Source organism: Hippocampus zosterae, chromosome 6, assembly GCF_025434085.1.
Source record: "Hippocampus zosterae strain Florida chromosome 6, ASM2543408v3, whole genome shotgun sequence".
Lineage (NCBI taxonomy): Eukaryota > Metazoa > Chordata > Actinopteri > Syngnathiformes > Syngnathidae > Hippocampus > Hippocampus zosterae.
The window spans coordinates 10,389,490-10,410,019 of record NC_067456.1 but is presented as its reverse complement, the minus strand read 5'-3'; the positions used below and the strand labels follow the sequence as shown (position 1 = coordinate 10,410,019).

Genomic DNA, 20,530 nt, shown 5'->3' with positions numbered 1-20,530 from the left:
TATTCTGGGAAATGAATTGAAATGATTTGTATCTTAATAATTGAACCGCCGGATTGCTTGCCTACCCACCAAGTGTGAAATTACCGTAATTTCCGGGCTGTAGGGCGCACCTGATTATAAGGCGCACCCGCTATATTTTTCACGGAAAAATTAATTGCAACAAATTAAATGCAACACGAGATCTTTGCAAAGAAAGACAGTACGCAGAAAGAGGTTTCAACATTTAATAACTTAATTCCTTTGTACTCTTTCCAACGTTTCTTTCACTTATCAGCCAGGATTTGGCACCCTCTTGTGGTATGTTTGAAATAAAATTGCGATTAGTTGAGTTTTTTTTTTTTAAGCCGACAGCTGAGGATTGGTTTCACAAATAAAATGTAACTTTGCAAGTAGCTAACCATGAACAAGCAGGAGTTCACTGTACCCATCTTGTATCATTGGGGTATCATGACAAATACATGTCACAAACATTTTATGAAACCACCTGGAAAATTTTTTATCAAATGGTTGAAACCATGCATTCTAATGGTCTTTTAGCTCACAAGAAAAGAGCAAGAAAAAGAACCGGCACGGGATTTTGCGAGTGTGTGAGATAAAGAGGCACAAGTACGCTAACTGGCCCAATGAGTTGCGGATTAGCGCGGAAACCTTAATCGTGCTAAACTAATGCTTTGTGAGAAAGTGTCACGGCCACGGTGTCGGCCTGCGTGGTTAATCCAGTCTGTGATGCTTTTGGCCGCTTCATTCAGCTCAAATAATTTGCCTTTCTCCCCTCCCCACAAAATTAAATATATAAGTTTAACCTGCTTTAATTAGCAAAGACTTGCACAATAGCCAGTGAAATTGAAACTGCTTTTCAGTCTACTCATTAATCAGTTTTAATCTGCTCGCCTGAAATAACCCCCGTTAGCTACTGCTAAGAAGCACAATCGCTCCACACAATGTATTGCCAATTAAATACAGAATGGCTTTTGTGTGCATACTTCCTTAGCGGCCGTCTCCAAATGAGTTTTCTCACTGTAACTGCTGTAACGTGTATAAGTTAGATGAGGACAGAACTCGGACAACGTCATGAAACAATCAAGAATGAGTCGGCATGATTAAAGAAGTGACCCCCAGCAAGATATGCTCGGAAATACTTTCAGTAGTGAAAATAAGATAAGATAAGATATCCTTTGTTTGTCCCACACTGGGGAAATTTACAGCCTCCAGCAGCAAGAATGTGGGTAGAAAGAAGAACGAAGAAAAAACTCAAAAAATGGACGCCAGATGCCCCATTATTTTGTGGGGTTTCTCCACATATAAAAAACAAAACAAAATTGTCCTTTTATTAAGATGATTTAGTATTAAATGGATTCCATGAAACATTTTCACCTATATGTTTGGCATTGTTCTTGTTACTTGATTTCATTGATCAGTTCACTTTGCATTTCATTTCACATATTTTTACGCAGGCTTGGTGAAGCAGCCTGTGGCTCATTATCCAGGGTTATTTTGCAGTGTGTTCCCTTTGTGCATTTGGGATCACAAGCGTGAGCGCAGCTGCCGTGTTAGAAGACCGTGTGCATGGCGTTCTGGGAAATAAACGAGAAAGAAAACTTGGTGTTTGAAATCATGATCACGGTGTTTACGATTAATGGGCAAAATAGCCTTGTCCCTTGAGCCACATGCTGCTTCACCATGTCCAATGGCAAATTATGAAGTTATCTGTTTCCGTGTATCCGTCTTTTATGGTAAATTTCTATTACAGAAGAGGTTAACGTCTGCTGCCACTGGCCACAAGATGTCTATTGACAAATGATGATACAGGATGGGGAGGTGGAATGTGAAGCAGTTATAAATGAGTTGGCCTTGTGGGCAAACATACCATTATTTGTACAGAAAGTGCATAGGAAAAGTTACATTCTCCTAGTCACATGCATACAAAGACTCACGTCGTGGTCACAAAATCTACTGTTAGGTACACTTACTTGGAGCAAAGGCGCACACGATCACCGCAATCAGTTTATAGTTTAAGAGAGAAAATAACCTTGGGTCATGAGCCACGTGCTGCTTCACCTTGTCGAAAGAGAAACCGCACGGTTGTCTGATCATAGGTCGCAGCCTGTTCTCAGAAATTCCCATGACGGAAGTGGACGGTTTGTGTTGCCGTGAGGGTAAACACAAGATGGCTGGTGAGAATTGAGGATAATCTCGATGTTCTGGTGGAATGGTAAATGTTTCAGGAGAGTCGAAGCGTTTCATTACTAATAAGATGAGTGTACAATATGCTCAGGTGCAGATGGGTATTTAAAATGGTGCAAATCTTAAAAAAATAATATGAATTTAAAAAAAATGAAATGGCTTTGAAGGGAAGATAACATGGGAGTGTGTTGGTCGAGTAGAAGGCAGAGGTATTATTTTGATACGGTAAGAAGCAGGCCAGTGTGGACAAGTGGAACGGCACTGAACAGCAGATAAAGTTCTCGAGGTGCAGAAAGCACAAACACGGCAGAGACTCGGTGACGGGAAAAATAAAAAATAAAATGGCCAAGATCCCATCCTTTTCACTTTTTCTCATCTCATAGTTCAATGCAGTTTTATCAAAGCGTTAACGCTGTATGATTGTGCTTGAAAAGGAGTTCGACGTTGGATCAATAGCGGCGACGTTGACGCAACACTCCAGGCTCATGTCTCGACTTCAATCTCATTCACTGGCTTCGATTGTGGTCATTTTGCTTTTAAGGCGAAGGCATCAATCATTGTACCCGAGCTCTATTTTAGTAATGGTCATTGGGGGCTGGAAGAATGGCTTGTTGACTCTGTCTTTGTCTTTAGTGGTGTGTGTGTGTGTTATTCAACACGAGGTGACATTTGATAAGACATTTAGAGTCACTACATTTAGAGTCGCCATGTTGCCAGTGTTTGACGGCCGCCCTGTGACGATGTTGTACTTTTTGACATAATGGGATTCTCTGCTTTCGGGTTGACATGATGTAGCCAAGCAACCAATGACAACACATACAGAGCAAATATCACCATTTACAAGAATAATGGTTTCTAATTAGAAAAAGAAAGGTTAGAGTTTCAGGTTAGCATTTGAAATGAAGACGTTACACGATTTTAAGGGTTTAACAAGGGTTGTGGTTTCAAATTAGGATTTTAAAACGGGTTTATGGTTTCGAGTAAGACTTCAAATTGGTGTTGAGCGCATGGGTTAATGTTTTAAATTAAGATTTAAAGACAGAGTTTTGGTTTCAAATTAGGGTTTCAAGGCAGGGTGAGTGATTTGTATTAGGGTGTGAAGCCTAGGTTATCAAAATAGGGATTGAAAATTCGGTTCCAGGCCAAGATGAGATTTTTTTTTTCCCCTCAATTCAGAAGTGAAGTTTTCACTCGGATCAATATTGCAAGTTAAACGTTTCGAGAGTGGGTTGGGCTTCACATCAAGGTCTTCAAGAAAGTGTTTCCATCATGTGTTAAGTGTTATGTGTCGGTCTGGTTACGTTTGGTTTTGATTCCTCATGTGACATTTTTTTTCACCACCTGTTCTCGTTATCAGTGTTCTTTGTGTGTAGCCAATTAGCTCCCTCAACTCTTTGTTTCTTGTCCAGGTGTTTCTCGTTGTCTCGTCACTTAGCTTGTATTTAGTTACATGAGTTTCTGTCAGTCTTTCTTGGGTCATTTTGAGCTGTGAGTATGTTTGCATACGTGTGCTCCTGTGATGTTTTATTTCCTGTTATAGTTTGTTTTGATACTTGGGATTTCCAGGCATTTTTGGGGAGTACTTCGACTCAGTGTTTTTTTTTCCATTGTTTTTTCTTAGTGATGGGTCCATGAGGCCTCATGAGGCGTGTCGACACAATGACACACTGTGTTGATACTGTACTGATACTGTGTCGCTGACCACTGCCACCTGCTGGACCTTCAAAATCCCTGCAGCCAACCCACTTGACAGACTGAACAAACTGATTTGATGATGATGTGTATACAATGCACTACCTCACTCTACCCAAGGACTGGTACTGAATGAGTTAAAAGCTCAGTGTTGCCACAAGCGCCATTGTTTATGTTGTTGTTTATGCTGTTTATATTGTCTATACTGTTCAGATTACATGTCTTTTTTTATACAGTGTAGCTGCTATCCTTTCTTAGCTGTGTGTGTTTAATGCACAGCATGTACTGTATGCACTGTGGGTTGAGGGGAAGAAATTTCATCTATGCTGCATTCATTCATTCATCTTCCGAGCCGCTTGATCCTCACTAGGGTCGCGGGGGGTGCTGGAGCCTATCCCAGCTGTCTTCGGGCAGTAGGCGGGGGACACCCTGAATCGGTTGCCAGCCAATCGCAGGGCACACAGCATGTCATACATTAAGCATATTTGACAATAAAGATGACGTTGACCCTTGACAATATCATTCACGTCCATGCATTCATATTGTATCATTCAATGTGTTTCAAGAATGTTAAATTCATGTGGATGAGGATGCTTGTGGGCTTTGTCTTCACAAATTTTGATTTGGAAAAATAAGATGCTCCAGTGTTTTAAATTTCTGTCTGTTGCATGCTATTTCCCCTGTTGTGGAGAAGACACACACAATGGAATAAGACATGTCAAAAATCCGAGAGGCACTTGGTGAGACAAGGAGATTTTAATGAATACCTTATTCTCCAAAAGGAGATCAAAATGGCTCTACGCGGCGGACAATTTGTATTTGTCCGGAAGCTGCTCCATAATATGCACGCACTGTAGCAACGTCACTCGAGTGAAGCGCGTCTCAGCAGTCGATAGTCTGCTGCTCTCAGCTGTGCGCGCGAACACGTACTTGCGGCGCCAACCCAACCCACGCCACATATTAAGCTTTGAACTACAACAACAGCTAAACTAGCCTAGCCGATGTAATGATGGTCAGCAGACAAGGTTTACGTTTTATGTGACTTTTAATAGCAACATGGCAGAGTCATCAAACATGCAGTGTGCTCACTCGCAGTCACTTTCTGGAACTCCCCCTTATAGGCGGGACCTCTCAATCAACTGGAGTATGACGTACAGTACAAACGTTCATAAAGCACTTCTCATATAATAATAGCCTATTATATGACAGCCGACATGACGCTGGAAGTCAGACGGACACATTTTTTCTGATAATCAGTGTGTTTTCCGTATTGCCCAAACATATATTTTTATTCGAGCGAGGGTGAGGTCTGTTGGGGGACTATCCCGCCCGGGCTAGTTAAAATGGTATAACCCAAGAGGTAAGGTGCGGCTTGCCATCGTTACCGTGAGTTGCGTTTCATGCTATTAAAGCATCAGTCAAATGCCATAATGACTTGTGTCATTAATAACGCAAACAAGGTCTAGCTTGTTTCGGCAATCGGCATCGTGTCGCCAGACGCACTTCCTTAGGATACACTGTGCGGGCTTTTGCTGCGTCAACGCCCCCTGCACTGAGTCGACGCCCCCTGCACTGAGTCGACGCCCCATGGACTAAGTGCAGCAGGTTGGACTGTGCCAAGCAGCCGATGCAGTCTAAACTGCACCGGTGCAGTTCACGTGTCAATTAGCAGCCTGGACTGTGTCAACACAGCCGATGTGTCAATTAGCAGCCTGGACTGTGTCAACGCAGCCGATGTGTCAATTAACAGCCTGGACTGTGTCAACGCAGCCGATGCAGTCTTAGCTGCGCCGGTGCAATTCATGTGTCAATCACGTGACGTAATGAAGCAGCACATGCACCGACATGTGGTTTGCTCTGTGAGCCCGGCGCATGCATCAACGCATCGGTATCGCTGGACCCATCACTATTTTTTCTTAAATACGTTTTGGTCAATCCACCCTGCCTGCCTCCCTGCTTTTTGTGATCACGCAAAACGTGACATTAAGGTTTCTAATAACGGTTTCGTGTGTGGGTGCAGGGTTTCAAACTAGCGTTTGGTTTTACTCATTCAACATTTTGAAATCTTCAAATTAGGGTTTGAGCCACTGACAAGGTTTCAAGTTAGGGTTCCAAAGCAACGTAAATGTTTTCGTTAAGGGTTTCAACATAGATACGGCGTTTCATGTTACAGATGTATGCCCGTTTTAGGGTTTAAAATTGAAGCCTGTAAAGATTTCAATTTATAATTTCAACTACTTCATAAAGAAAGAATGGTAAGTAGAATTGAACTTTGTCTGCTTCTCTTCCCTTCCTGCAGCGTGCGAGCTCATGAACCGCGGCATCCTGGCCTTGGTCAGCTCCATCGGCTGCATGTCGGCGGGCAGCCTGCAGACGCTGGCCGACGCCATGCACATCCCGCATCTCTACATTCAGCGTTCCACAGCCGGCACGCCCCGCTCGGCCTGCCCGCCCACCAGCCGCAGCCCCGGAGCCGACGACTACACCCTGATGGTGCGCCCGCCCGTCTATCTCAACGAGGTCATCATGCAAGTGGTGTCCGAGTACAGCTGGCAAAAGTTTGTCCTTTTCTACGACTCTGACTTTGGTAAGAGGCATTCCAGTTCTGAGCTCTGTTTGTATTTTTTGTTGTCATTTTTATTCTTTATTATTATATATTATTGTTTTTTACATGATGCACAGCTCTCATTTATTGTGCAATACTGTAATCTAATTGTAACATGTATTTGTTACACATTTTGATGCATTTTTATGCTTTAGAAAACATTTATGTCCGAATTTTGGTGGGGTTGGAACAGATTAGGGCATTTACATGGAAAAAGCATCTCGCCTTACAAAATGTTCTCGTTAAGAAATTTCTACCAGAACCAAAAATTTCGTAAATGGAGGTACCACTGTATTATTATGATTGTAATATAATAACAGCAATATCATATGTAATATTTACTCATCCTCTGTTTAGTCTAAATCTATACATAAATGTTACCTGATTTTCTTTTTTTAATTTATTTTTTTCTCACCGCACAAAAATTGCATTAAAATATGTACTCCAAACTTAAGAATTAGTGATTAAAAATACATCCACTGTTTCTATTTCGCGGCCCGGTAGTCCAATGGTTAGCACGTCGGCTTCACAGTGCAGAGGTACCGGGTTCGATTCCAGCTCCGGCCTCCCTGTGTGGAGTTTGCATGTTCTCCCCGGGCCTGCGTGGGTTTTCTCTGGGTGCTCCGGGTTTCCTCCCACATTCCAAAAAATATGTGTGGCAGGCTGATCGAACACTCTATATTGTCCCTAGGTGTGAGTGTGAGCGTGGATGGTTGTTCGTCTCTGTGTGCCCTGCGATTGGCTGGCAACCGATTCAGGGTGTCCCCCACCTACTGCCCGGAGACAGCTGGGATAGGCTCCAGCACCCCCCGCGACCCTAGTGAGGATTAAGCGGTTCGGAAGATGAATGAATGAATGTTTCTATTTCAAATACATCTTCAAACAGCCAGATCTGTATCACAATGTCCCTAGCCCCCCTCCCAGTTAAGTAGTTTCTTCATCTCACAAACAAACAAACACGCAGGCAATGAAACAGCTTTGCCGGGGTAACAAATGTCCTCATTATTGATGAGGCTTCTTTCGGAGCCACAATTCTTGGACTTGAAGAGCCGTTTTCAGTCACTGATATGAGCGAAATAAGACAGAAGCCAGATATCTGTAGTTGAAATGGATGGAACTCATCTCTGGGGGGTGATTTTTGAATTAAACTCGCGCAAGGGCACCAGTGGTGTCTCAGCATGGAAGGACATTAGTGAGCTAATGGATATATGGCTAAATCAAGAGCGCTGTCCTCCCTAATCGTGTCTGCCAGGCAACTCATTTGACACGTCAGGCCGTGCTTGCCGTCTCATTCTACCTCTTGTTGTCTATCTGCTCCATTGCACGTTCTTCCTCCCTCTGGTAAATGTTCTGCGGACCTTTACATATAAGTGTTGCTCTGCGGGGGTGTTGCTTCACAGAAGCGGACACCCTCGTGAGACCGGAGAAATGGGTTTGTTTACGCCCTTTTTTTATTTTATTTTTTTATAAAGTTGAATATGTGATACTGCAGGAAATAAAAATGTAAATTCAAACCTCAGGTTACCTTCAGTTGCAAATTGCCCCGACTTACAGGAGCAACGATTCAAATCCAGATCCTCAGAACTGTGAAATAAACATGTTAAAAATGTCCTCGCCTTGCTGCCTGTCCTTATTTTGTAAGGCAATGCAGAAAATATCCTCAAGTGCCATACCTACAAACCACCGCAAGGCTCTGCAGTGGCTCCCTCCAACTAAGGGGAAGAAATACTAATTTTTTCCCCTTAGTTACACCACCGAACAAAAATGTAAAGTATTAATACTGAAATAATAACAACCGCTTATTATTTTATGACACCTGGGCCTGCCTTGTTGCAGGCAAAGGCGATTTATTTGCATAAAATGATTTAATCTGCGACATGAATGGCAACATTTGGTTCTGCCATCTCAAGGAAGAGCATTTGTTGTTGTTCTGCCTGCCACGATATGTTGCCGACGAAGACTGATGAAGATATAGTTGAAATGCATCAGTCATTTTTTGACAAATTAAGAGAAACTGCATAATTTTCTCCAGCATACCAGATTGATCTTTAGCGTGCCCCGCCACCCTTGAATAATTGGACTGTCACCATTGCACTACATGGTGTGTCTTTGTGTGTGTGTAAGATGATATGCTAATAAGGCTTATTTAGCCGTGTGTATTGTATGTCAAGATAAATGTATCGTGTTTAGTTGTGGTTTACAGAAAAAGAGTGTGGTTCATCCTTATGTTGTCAGCTCACCGGTTTGGATATATTGTTCATTAAACATGCTACAGTTTGCTGAAAATATGTGCGGGTACTCATTGCTTTTTTTGAATGCATCGGATACAAGTAAAAGTAAACCGCATGTGACATGTTATCTTCATTTTAAACGTCGGAAGAGTTTTGTGGTTCCTTCTATTTTCTGTGGGAAATGGGCCTAAGTGGCTCTTTAAGTCTACTTTGCTGCTGACCGCTGCACTATGGCAAACTGTGACGAATGCATGAAGCTAACCACCATGATGAAGTGTCTCTATTTGACCAGCTCGGAGCATCATTATTAGCCGCGGTGGGCGCAATATGTGCCGTTTGCCCACACGGTTGCCTCTGTCAACGCCGACTAACTGCTCCCGTTTCAAACTATCTTCCTTTCGTTTTCCTTCCATCTGCATTCTTGCACGTTGAGAATGGAGGTCATTTAGCTGTGAGTCATGCAGGGGAAATGGGTGATGCATTGTTCCTAATGGGCCGAACCTAAAAAATATGTTTCTCTTTCAAACACACCCTTAATGAGTGATGTCAAAGCAAGTAGTTTGCTTTCTCTCGCCAGTGGGCAAAGCACCACCTGCGACCACATTCATCAGTCGGCGGACGCCGCACACAGACCAGCCCGAGCCCCATAAAGAGACGCGTGATAGTTTTCTGCCTTCAGTGATTCAGGGTTGAATTACTACCCAATGAGCCTCCATTTTGCTCACTGTACTCGATTTGAAAAAAGAAGTAATGCGTGGTCATTGATCTCCAATGGGAACTTTGCGGTGGGATTGTTTTGAAAAGCATTCCGGCGTCTCCAACTCAATCTCCGGCTGCATTAAAACCGTTTATTGGTCTACTAAATATATCAGAGGGAAGCATCTTCTAATGAGTGAGCTTCAGCAAGTGATTTATTTATTGGCTTAATATTGAATAACTGCACTGACTAATGCGGCCCTTGTTGGAGTGCGTGTGTTTGGTCCAACACTCCAGTTCGGTGTAGCATTCTTCTCCATCATTATATCACCCACATAAAGTAGATTTCGGTATTAGTCATGAACTTTTTGGTTCAGTGTTGGTGGAGTGTGAGTAGCCTTCTTCACATTTTCTGTAATGCATAACATGGACATCACAAGCTAAAAGCAGAAACCCGTGAACAGCGTCTTCCATGTACCGTATTTTCCACACTATAAGGCGCACCTAAAAGCATTCAATTTTCCCAAAAGCCAACAGTGCGCCCTCTCATCCGATGCACCTACGATACGTTGTTGAAGTCTCTTTTATATTCCCCGTGGAGTTGTTTCCCTGTGAGTGTTCCTATGCCATCTAGAGGTGATTATTAGCAGGAACAAATTGTGCCCTAAAAGGGTTCTGCCCGACACTAATTGACAGGTGCATTTGCCAACACACACTCAAATAGACAACTACTTTGTTTCCTCTGCGCAGCCATTATGAAACGAAGATAATACCTAAAGCAAAGTTAACAACTGACTAAACGAAGGAAGAAGGAGACAAGCAAGACCTCTAAGTATATTTAGCCCCTTGTGGAAGTGACCCCATGCGGTTTATGGGCCTTTTTGTTTAATGAATTGTCTTCAGAATTTTGTCTTTCATTTATTATTTTGTAATGCCATTTGTATTTGTAGGTTTCATGTCCGTGTTTGTGACCAGTTCTCATGGCTTTGTTATAGTGCAGTGGGTGTGAAGGCGCTATATAAATAAAGTTGTAATGTATTGTTTTAGCGCAACACCATCTAGTGGATGTATAGCGCAACTGCAGCCACAATAATAGCTTTTATGCATCTTATAATGCAGTGCGCTTTATATCTGAAAACGGTTTTAAAAGAGGCCATTCTTTGAAATTGCGCCTTATAATCTGATATGCCCTGTAGTGCAGAAAGTACCATCATTGAGAATATGGAACAGCTGAACCCAAAGTAATTCCACAACTACATTCATCATCATTTTTTTTTTCAACCTTGTTGAGAAGAGCTAAACCAAAAAGGTGAATACCGAATATTGCCAGGCTCGGACAAAATACCCTTCAGCAAACCTCAGTCAGGACTTGAACAAACACAGAACATCACTGAGAAAACTTTTCAAACGTTGACCCCAAATTTCACCCGAAATGGGCAGTTTCAAACCTGATACTCGTTTTGCACAGAAAAAAAAAAAAGATTCTACATTCAACACACCCGAGATACCCTCTGTGGCTTGTGGTCACTGGTTTGCCGCAGGGACCGTCTGGGGTTTGGCCATGTGGTTCACTCAGCAAGTGTAGATTCTTTTAAAGTATCACACGTGTTCCCTAATGGGCTTCCCCGTTGTCCATGGAGAAAGGAAAACACACAAGAGCCGGAGAAAGTTGTATCATCACAGCGCTTTACAAATGATACCAGGGCTCCCAAAAGACTTCTCCTTTTTCAAAGGAGACTCCTTTAGAGATCAGACAGTCAAATGTGTCCTTTCAAACGGCGCTATGGTACAACTGTACTTATTTTCAGCTCCAGTGGTGTGACCCAGACGACAAGGACATGTATTCTGTCTCTTCTACCAACCGTGTCTCTTTCTTTGAAGCCGTTCTTTCTCGGCCAATGCCGTCCTGTAACACCATCTACTTAAACTTGGAAAAGGGATTTTCATGAAGAATGTAAGCCTTACGTCATAAGGCATTGTTTGCGATTGTAGGCACTGCTGCATTGTGCTACATTTCTGAATCGCGGCCCTTACCTGATGATTTAAAGTTCATGACTCTTAAAATAACGCTACCATGCGCACCCAACACTGCATGCTTTCTAATAATTTATATTAGATCCGACGCATCTTAAATCTTTCCGCGAGCAGGCTGCTCGCAACAAAGGGAGATTTGTTTCCTCCAGTTTGTGTCCATAACTCTGAGAACTGTTAAAATGTCAAGAGATAATATCGCCGGTTTGCACAAAAACAAGCGGAAAGCGTATTGCGTCACATCTGCTGATAGTGCACTGAAGAGTGTCGTTTGTCTGCCGACCAAGAAAGATTAGTGGACAAGTTTTATACGGAAGAGACATTAGTTAGGTATTAGCAACTGTAAATTCAAAGCAAAAGGGAAGGAAACAATGTCACTGTCTGTCACCAAAGAGATTTTGTCTTTTTTAACTTCTACTCCAGTTACTTTGCATTGGAGACTGGGCACTATGAAAGGAAAAACTGATCACTGTTACTTTGTTTTAATAAATTTACTGTGGATTATGAACGTAATGTTTTCAGCCAGAGAAAAATCTGAAAAACAATATGATATAAACTGTCTTGTATTTAGTAGGAGTCGCGAAGAGCATCTGGAAAAAAACTCAAAGTGATTCCCCAACTTTTTGCTCTTTGACCTTGAAGGTGCAAAAGACATATTGTAAGCCTCGCAAAGTATGAGGGTGAAAAACGTGCCTGGCATTTCAAATACTAGAAAGGTTTCAATTTGAGAAGCGGCTGACTAAACCGGAGAGTGCGCTTTAATCTCTGCGGGCTTCATATAGAATTTAACAGCCTGAAAACTAGAGGATATGGAGGAAAGAGACTTTGGTGATTCCCCCCCCCCCCCCCCCCCGCCTCCTTCCTTTGAGGTTTTTGAGGCAAGTTTGGCTGCAGTACCTGAAATGTATTTATTTATTTTTATTTATTTATTAACATATGTGATGTTTTCACAAAGTAAGGCAGTTTCACTTCTTAGAATAGACCTGAAGACCATCCACACATTTCCAAGTTTAAATTAACCTCTGTGTTATGAAATGAATATCAAGTAAAACTATTCACCCTTCGAAATCAATACAGCCCAACTCTCTTTTCAACGTACCCCGTTTCCGTTTCCACCCTGATTACGTTCACAGTCGTTCACAGTTTCAAAGTCCCGATTTCGTGTAATTTATTTTTCATTTGCAGATTTTCTTTCGCGTCTGCTTGATAATATGACCTTGTGCAAGAAATTGACATTGAATCAATTATTTTGTTTCTACCATACTGAGTAGCCCGACACTTCCTCAAGACCCAAGTTCCTGCTCCGGTTCTGTGGTTATCATCACACTTCTTTGTTGATTTACCTTTGAATCGTGATAGTTGCACATTATCACTCCAAATTATACATTTGGGGCGCTATCTTCATAAATCATTTCCGTTGTGATTTTCAGAATCGGTTGTAAATGTCTATTTCTAGACAACACAACTGATGTTTTGGCAAGCAACACAACTGTTGTTACCCCAAATTGAATTTTTAAAGAGGTCTTGTGCCTTCAACATAATGGATTTTCTCTCCCAATACCCGGGAGTCATACACAACACCGTGTGAGGGAAGACAAAAACTGAAGGGAAAGACAAGCATAGAAACGCCGGTTATGAATAAAGGTTAAAAGTACATTTGAGCCGAAAAGAAATGAAAAGTTCCCTGTTTGTAAGAAAGAAAGTAAACATGCGACATATTGAGCGTAAATATGTTTTCTCTGTGGCCAGTATTTGGCACCCAGCATATAACTACTTTGAGGACAAATGGAAAAAAAAATGCTAAAAGATATGAAGGCGGTAAGGAGTCTTTTAAGCAGTGAGGGGGAAGCGACAGAGCCGGCGGCGTATTGCACATTGGGTTGAGCACGGTGGAGCGAATGAAAGCGAACAAATAAACAGAGAAACAACGTGCGTTGTTAAAAGGTGCAAGTAGCTTACATCCTTGGAGGATTTGAAATGGCTCTACCAATGAAAGGCTGGAGGAGAGGCAAACGCCAACAGAAGCGATGTACAGCACAAACTATTACTGAAGGAGAGAAACATAAGGAATCAAAAAGAAACACAGCTGGACTTCCTCAAAGCCCGTTAAAGCATGAGTTGACAGGATTGGTTGTTACAGGTTTGTTTTTGAGGAACGATCCCCATTTAAAAAGGAAGTCGGTTCAAATGCGACACAGACCCCTTGATATACAGTATGGTAGTTATACGCATCGGAAAGAGTGTCATGCTCGTTTCATCATATGCGTTTGGGTAATGAGCTGAAGTAATCTCAGTGATGGGGACCTGTTAATACCTAGTGCATAAAGCTATCGCTGCTAGCTTCATTTATAATGTAGCATTCCCCAACGTGAATAAACTTCACGTTCCGTAACTCAGAGTTGAGGATGTATTATATATTACCTGATGTATTTTCAAAAGAACACCATACTTCTGCAATATAGGGGGCCCAATTAGTCTTAAGATGAATGCCTCGCTCAAATAGATGCGCCCCTTTTTTAGCCATCAAGAAAAAGAATGTGTCAGAACCATAATTACCTCACTTCGTTAGACTGTCGCTCTCAACAGATATCACACTTTTACATTATACTCAAACAAAACCCTCACGGCCCCAAACGTAAATGTCAAGATGAGAATAAATGCAGAGTAAAAATTATTAAATGCGCAAATTCAAAATGCAATACAAAATAAATAGTAAGACATTAAAAATAAACAGCTTTGGATACCACAAAATAAATGCATATTATTTCTGCATTAATTTGTGTGTTTTTTTAATTTAAAAGAAAACCTTGCTATTATTATTTGAGCTTAAAAGGGATGTCTCAGGGCCTTGTGAGAATCAAGCAGTTCAGATAATGAATGGATGTGTCAGGATCAAACCGAACCAAATAATGCTTCGGACCCCAGGAATGCAGACACAGACAAAATGCGATTGTGAAAGTTCTCCCCGGGCCTGAGTGAGTTCTCTGCGTGTACTCCGGTTTCCTCCCACATTCCAAAAACACGCATGGCAGATCAATGGAATACTCTAATTTGTCCCTTGTTGTGAGTGTGAGCGTGGATGGTTGTCCGTCTGTGTGTGCCCTGCGATTGGCTGGCAACCGGTTCAGGGTGTCCCCCACCTACTGCCCGGAGACGGCCGAGACAGGCTCCAGCACCCCCCGCGGCCCTTGTGAGGATAAGCGGATCGGAAAATGGATGGATGTTGCGTTACGTGCAACCAAACAGAAAAGTAGTTGGATATTAAAAGTAACTTGGATATTAACTAGATGCAAGTAATCTTTCCTCACACTAGTTTGTTTTCTTGTCATCAGATTAAAGTGTGGCCAGCTCAATTGATAAGCTATCGTAAAATGCATCGTCAACCCTTTATTGAGATGTGTTATAATCCAATCCAATTTATTGGTTTGTTTTCCAGCAAATCGACATTGTGGGCTTGAAGTGGATACTGATGTGATTGCAATTGTGGTGTGTGAATAGCTTTAGGCGTCAGAACATCAATATCAACTACGACTGAGCGCTTTATGCACATGAGAGTTTTGGGGAATTCCAACGGATCGACGACAAGTCTGTAGAAGATTTCAGGATAATGGGCATGGGTGATAAACGCTTTGAAGGCGCAAAGCTCTTCTTACAGAGTGTTATTTAACTTCCCTTTGGAGACCCTTTACTTCAAGGAAATACCGAGTGAATAAAAGGAAATTAAAAAGACTTGAAGAATTATCTTTGTTCCGTTTTATTAGGTTAAGTAGAGGTTGTGCAGTGCATACAGACAAAATTCCGGATGAGCTATGCGAAACTTGAGGCACCACATGATCACGAACATCCATTAATTGATTTGAGTATTTTTGGGAACCTATCCTCTGTTCATGGCTGAAGTATTTTTTTTCTCAGTTCAAGGCATTTCAGTAGTAGCCAAGTATAAAATAAAATGTTATTACATTTTTATTTGGGAAAGATTGTACTTAAAAAAAAAACCTTGGGTCATGAGTCATATGCTGCTTCACCAAGACATTATCTGATCACAGATTTTCAATGACAGACTTGGACTTCATAGTATGGAAAAACTTATAATGGTCGAGGTAGCTTTTTTTTTTTTCTTCTATGGCAACTTTTTGAGGCTCATTCCATAATTTAAGAAGCTCTCATTGTTGAGCGTAGATGTGAAGGTGGAAGGACAGCCAGAAGTGTAGGCCCAGAGAAAGACAAAGATGTCCAACAGCTAAACATGACAGGGTGGCGCCGATTATATAAAAGGTTGCATTCGGGCACGCATTCAGCACACGAAAAAGAGTTTGTCAGGACACAGCAAGGGTGACCGAGGACACTGTTGAAATCGCTTTGTTTCATTTCAGCAACTATATCACCATCGGTGTATTTATTTTTTTTAACCTATTTTAGTGCCCACAATCATCAAGTGTGTTTTCGTTGGCTTTGTTTTTCTTTTCTTTTTTTTTTTTTTTTTTTTTGGAGGCCACCGCAGAATTATACCAATGTCACGGAGGCATAAAAAATGTAATGGGGGTCACCCATTCATTCATTTTCTCTTCCACTTAGCATCATTATGGTTGAAGGAAAGCTGGAGCCTGTCCCAGCTGGCTTTGGGCAGGAAGCAGGGTACACCCGGAAGTGGCTGCCAGCTAATCGCGGCGATTGTGATTAGACAACATAAATTGACCTAAGCTTGGCATCAATCACGATAAAAGAGTCAAATGTAAACTGCGAATCGAGTTTAGTCTTCCCCTGAGAAACACTCACCTTCCACGCAAGTTAGTACGCATGAGTCTGCACGTTTTGTCACTTCCTCCATGACGCGGTCAGCAAAGAGTACATGATTGCACTGCAAAACGGGCCTTGAAAGAAAGAAAAAAAAGAAGCAATGAAATGATGCATTTTTTATATAATGTAAATTATATGTTTAGAAACAAAACTTAGAACCCGTTTTTCTGAGTAACAAGTTGCAATGCCAAAATATGACTTTAATGGACAAAAAAATTGTAGTGAAATGCTCTCACGCATAAAAAAAGAAAGTCTTAGGACCTGTAAGTAGGTCAAGACGTTGTTCATGGTTGAAAAAAAAAAGTAATTATCCAAACCATTGAGTCATTTGTATGGTAACAAAATAAGGATACAAGTGTCAGTTTGTTCACCGCTTGACTGCCTCAACACTTAATGAGGTACATGCAGGTCAAGGTAATCCTAATTAAGACACTTTGGTTGATATCCCTCGCTAATGATATCTGTGTGTGCGTGTGTTTGTGTGTGTGTGTATACATATTGGTTTGTGTGTATCATACGTAATTCAGTGACCTAATGATGTATTCGATATGGAAACATGTAATTTCCAGAGTCATAGCTATGCAATTAACTAGATTGATTGGTCTCGGAACTTGAAGCAAAGTGTGGATTCATTCTTAGGACAATTTTACAAGATTATCGAGAAATGACACGTATCGTGAGATCAGAATACAAAATGAAAGACATTTCCATTGCTTGGTGGAGATTTTTGTGTATCCTAGTTCTTAAGAATGCTTCTAAAAAAATCTCATGTGACCCTTGAAAAGCAGAAATCTGGCAATCCAAATAGAACTTACCATAACAGTTGACAAAAAGTTACCCTTTAGCATTGAGATCATCTACTTCACACGTCTGGTTTTCTTTTTTTTTTTTTTCATGCGACTACAGATGGATAACGGTGATGATGTAGAAGCAAAAGCCTGATCAAATGTGAGGAACAAGCAGTGAAAGCGGCATATCGCTGTCAAGCACCCATGAAGAAAGACATTCACAGAGTCTGTTCTACCACAATTATGTGAGATAACCATTTGTCACAATGCCCTGTAAAATGATCGTCAAATGCCATTCTGACTCTGTGAAGAGGTGATGAGAAATGTACCAGAGCAGGTCGGTGCACGTGTCTGTGTCCTGAGACATGGCAAATTAGCATCTGCTTCATTATCCAGGGTTAATTTTCATTTCACCCAATTAAGTAACTTAACAATTGTACATCCACCAGGAGGTGGTTAAAGTTTAGTGGAAGTGGGACAGAAGCTGCCATGTTTGTGCTGTGCAATTTCTTCTCTTTGAAAATATTGCCACAACTACCAAAAACTCACCTGATCGACTTGAGGGTAAAATAACCATCATTTTTATTTTTTACTGTATTCTTTGTTTTTTTTTACATTATGCATAACACTAATTTATCATGCAATATTCCAATTATAACATGTATTTGTTACGTATTTTTATGCTTTCAAAAACATTTATGTCTGAATTTTTTTTTTGGGGGGGGGGGTTGGGGTTGGAACAGATTAGGGCATTTACATGGAAAATGCGCCTCTACTTACAAAATTTTCTAGTTCAGAAATTTATTCCAGAACCCATTAATTTCGTAAGTAGAGGTACAACTGTATTTTCAAATATTTTTTTTAATTTAGTGCCAGCGTATTGGAGTCGTCGGTGCCTCTGCCTCACAGCCTGTGAAGGGGTTTCGGATTTGAGTCTCGAAGTCTGAATCCCGCTTCCACGCATGTACAGACATCGGCTGTGAAGGTCCCAGGCCGTTGAACATCTCTTCTTTCTCCAGATATCCGCGGTATCGAGGACTTCCTGGACCGCGCTTCCCATCAGGGAATGGACGTGTCCCTCCAAAAGGTCGAGTCCAATGTCAACATGATGATCACCAGCCTGTTCAGGACCATGCGGGTGGAGGAGCTGCACCGCTACAGGGACACGCTACGCAGAGCTGTTCTATTCATGAGCCCAGCTACTGCCAAGGCATTTATCTCTGAGGTAAATCAATTCCTTTTGCTTGCTTCCTGCTTTTTTCCCCCCGCCTTATAAGTCCCCAAGACCTCATTCACTTGATCAATCAAGACGTCAAACAAGTTAAATTTATCTTGGCTTTTTTTTTTCATACTTCATCACCAGACACAGTATTGGAAAAAGAAACAAGCCTCTTTTGACAAAGAGAGGAGTAAAACTTACTGAGATCCATCCATCCATTTGCTGAACCTCTCATCTGTTTTCAAAAGCCTCGGTAAATCTAAAAAGTCAGTAATTGTTCAGGGAGAAAAAAGGTTAGTCGTATTTTTGTCAAGTGGTTGCACTATATAAAATCACATAGATCCAGATATATATATTTTTTTGACAAAATAAAAATTGAATAATTTCAACACACCATTTGTTTCGGTGCAGATAGCTGAAAAAAATCGACTCAAGCACAGTAACTATACCCTTTAACCTCATGTATTCTTTATGGAAACAAGTTCCTTCATATAAATATAACTGCACAGTGAGTTTCCGAACATCCTGCACTGCCTATTGACATGTTGAATGCGTTCCCTCTTCTGGTCCATCTTGGCTGGCTGAGCTCACACATGAATAACCTCATTAATTGCTAATTATGTTAGCATGTCTGGTACATTGCCAGTACATGAAGAACACACGCTGTTATTCTTGACGTATGTGAGTCATGTTCCAACGAATATGACTCACGATCAGTACTTTTGACAGATGGCAAGCCAATAAGAACACACTGGGGAAGTTTTGGTACATCCTGTCGTCTTAAGAATAGTATATAAATATGTATGAAAAGCATTTCATTAGCATGGTAGCTGCTATTATGATGATGATGAGCACTACTAATGATACGGATACATTTAATAACCTGGTTGGCAGATGTCTGAAGAGTAAAATTGAAAACACAAATGACAATATTTTGAATTTTGTTTCACATAATATTTGGTAAAGACTGCAAAAGTCCCCGGTTAGTACAGACCACGCATAAAGTAAGCGCCTTGTACATTCACATTCACACTTATGGACAAATCTAAAATCCACGTTTCTCTAATGTTCAATGAAGTCAGAGCCAAGATTTGAAAACAGAACCTCTGGAGTGTGAGGCACAAGTGCCAACCACATCTGTCACAACGCTGCACTTCTAATTAAGTAGTCATTGATCAAATTAGTATACATGACATACAACAAGACCGATAAGTGCTACCAACTTTCTATGAGTTCCTATTCTCTGAGCCCTTTTCCAAATCCATTAATTGCATTAAATAATTGGTTCATTAATTATATTAAGCCTTGATTATTGCCTACCCACGTGCAACAACAAGCAGGGATTTCCATTTTCTCCCATACAGAAATGATATGGAAGTCATGGGTGAAAGCAGCGGATGTGCTTGTTAGTTATGAATTCATAATTTGAAGCATTAATCCCACGTGACAAATCTTCATCTCGGTTTAATTAAAAGTGACCTCTCTGACCAGTCACAGTGTAATTTGGATGGAGATCTAATGTGGACAGGAGTGAAACGTGTGTCTGTCGTGGCAAATATATTCTTTATGCCCGTAATTCACACTGCGCGCCCTATTTTTGTGCCCAGCGCTGTTAGAAATGGGCATTTTCGAAGTTGTGGTACTTGATTTGAGGCCAGTCAAAGGGGCTCTCCTCAATCTCTTCAAATTGAACACCGGTGAGGCACATGTTCTACATGGCTGAAGCATAATGCGCTCACTGGAATTGGTGCAAGATCTCCACTTGCGGATGATGTAATGTTGGACACTGGAAAGTCTGCACATGGAGACCTCCAATCACCTCCCCTCCACACACACGCTATTTGTTACGGTGCGGGAGGGCTTTTAAAATCTACATTAAAGATGATAATTATTACAATGCATTCAATGAAATTATTTCTATAATGTTTCAGAATGTTCACTGTACACTGATGTCATATTTATGAATGAAGTATGACAACCCTGTCACAGCTTGCTCACTTGTCAACCAAGGGTTTGTCGTTTTCTTGACAGCACCGATTATTTTTTTAACGGATGTTGATTGGTGCATGACTTTGTGGTATTACTGTATGAGTTTGCTTGCATAGGCACACACTCAGTATTTAATGAATAGGGACATGCAAGTGTCCATTTGAGTGCCTTTTTTGCAAAAGTTGACACCACAAGCATTTACTTATCTGACATACCGATGGAGGGATTTTTTCTGTTGAAGTGTCAGGAGATCGTAATGATCCAATCGATCAATATTCAATTTGATTTGATTGATTTT

The 20,530-nt window shown here is 41.2% G+C and overlaps 1 protein-coding gene across 5 annotated transcripts in view; it reads left to right on the top strand.

The window, feature by feature from the left end:
• Nucleotides 1–20,530, top strand: part of grid2 (glutamate receptor, ionotropic, delta 2) — a 356,741-nt gene that overhangs the window by 197,216 nt on the left and 138,995 nt on the right. For all 5 annotated transcript variants that reach the window (XR_007962806.1, XM_052068607.1, XM_052068609.1 and 2 more), the window contains exons 3-4: nt 6,176–6,463; nt 18,044–18,249. Coding sequence is in view for 4 of the 5 variants with exons in the window: in XM_052068607.1 (XP_051924567.1) it covers nt 6,176–6,463; nt 18,044–18,249 (494 nt within the window). In the remaining variant the exon portion in view is untranslated. The remainder of the gene's footprint in view (nt 1–6,175; nt 6,464–18,043; nt 18,250–20,530) is intronic.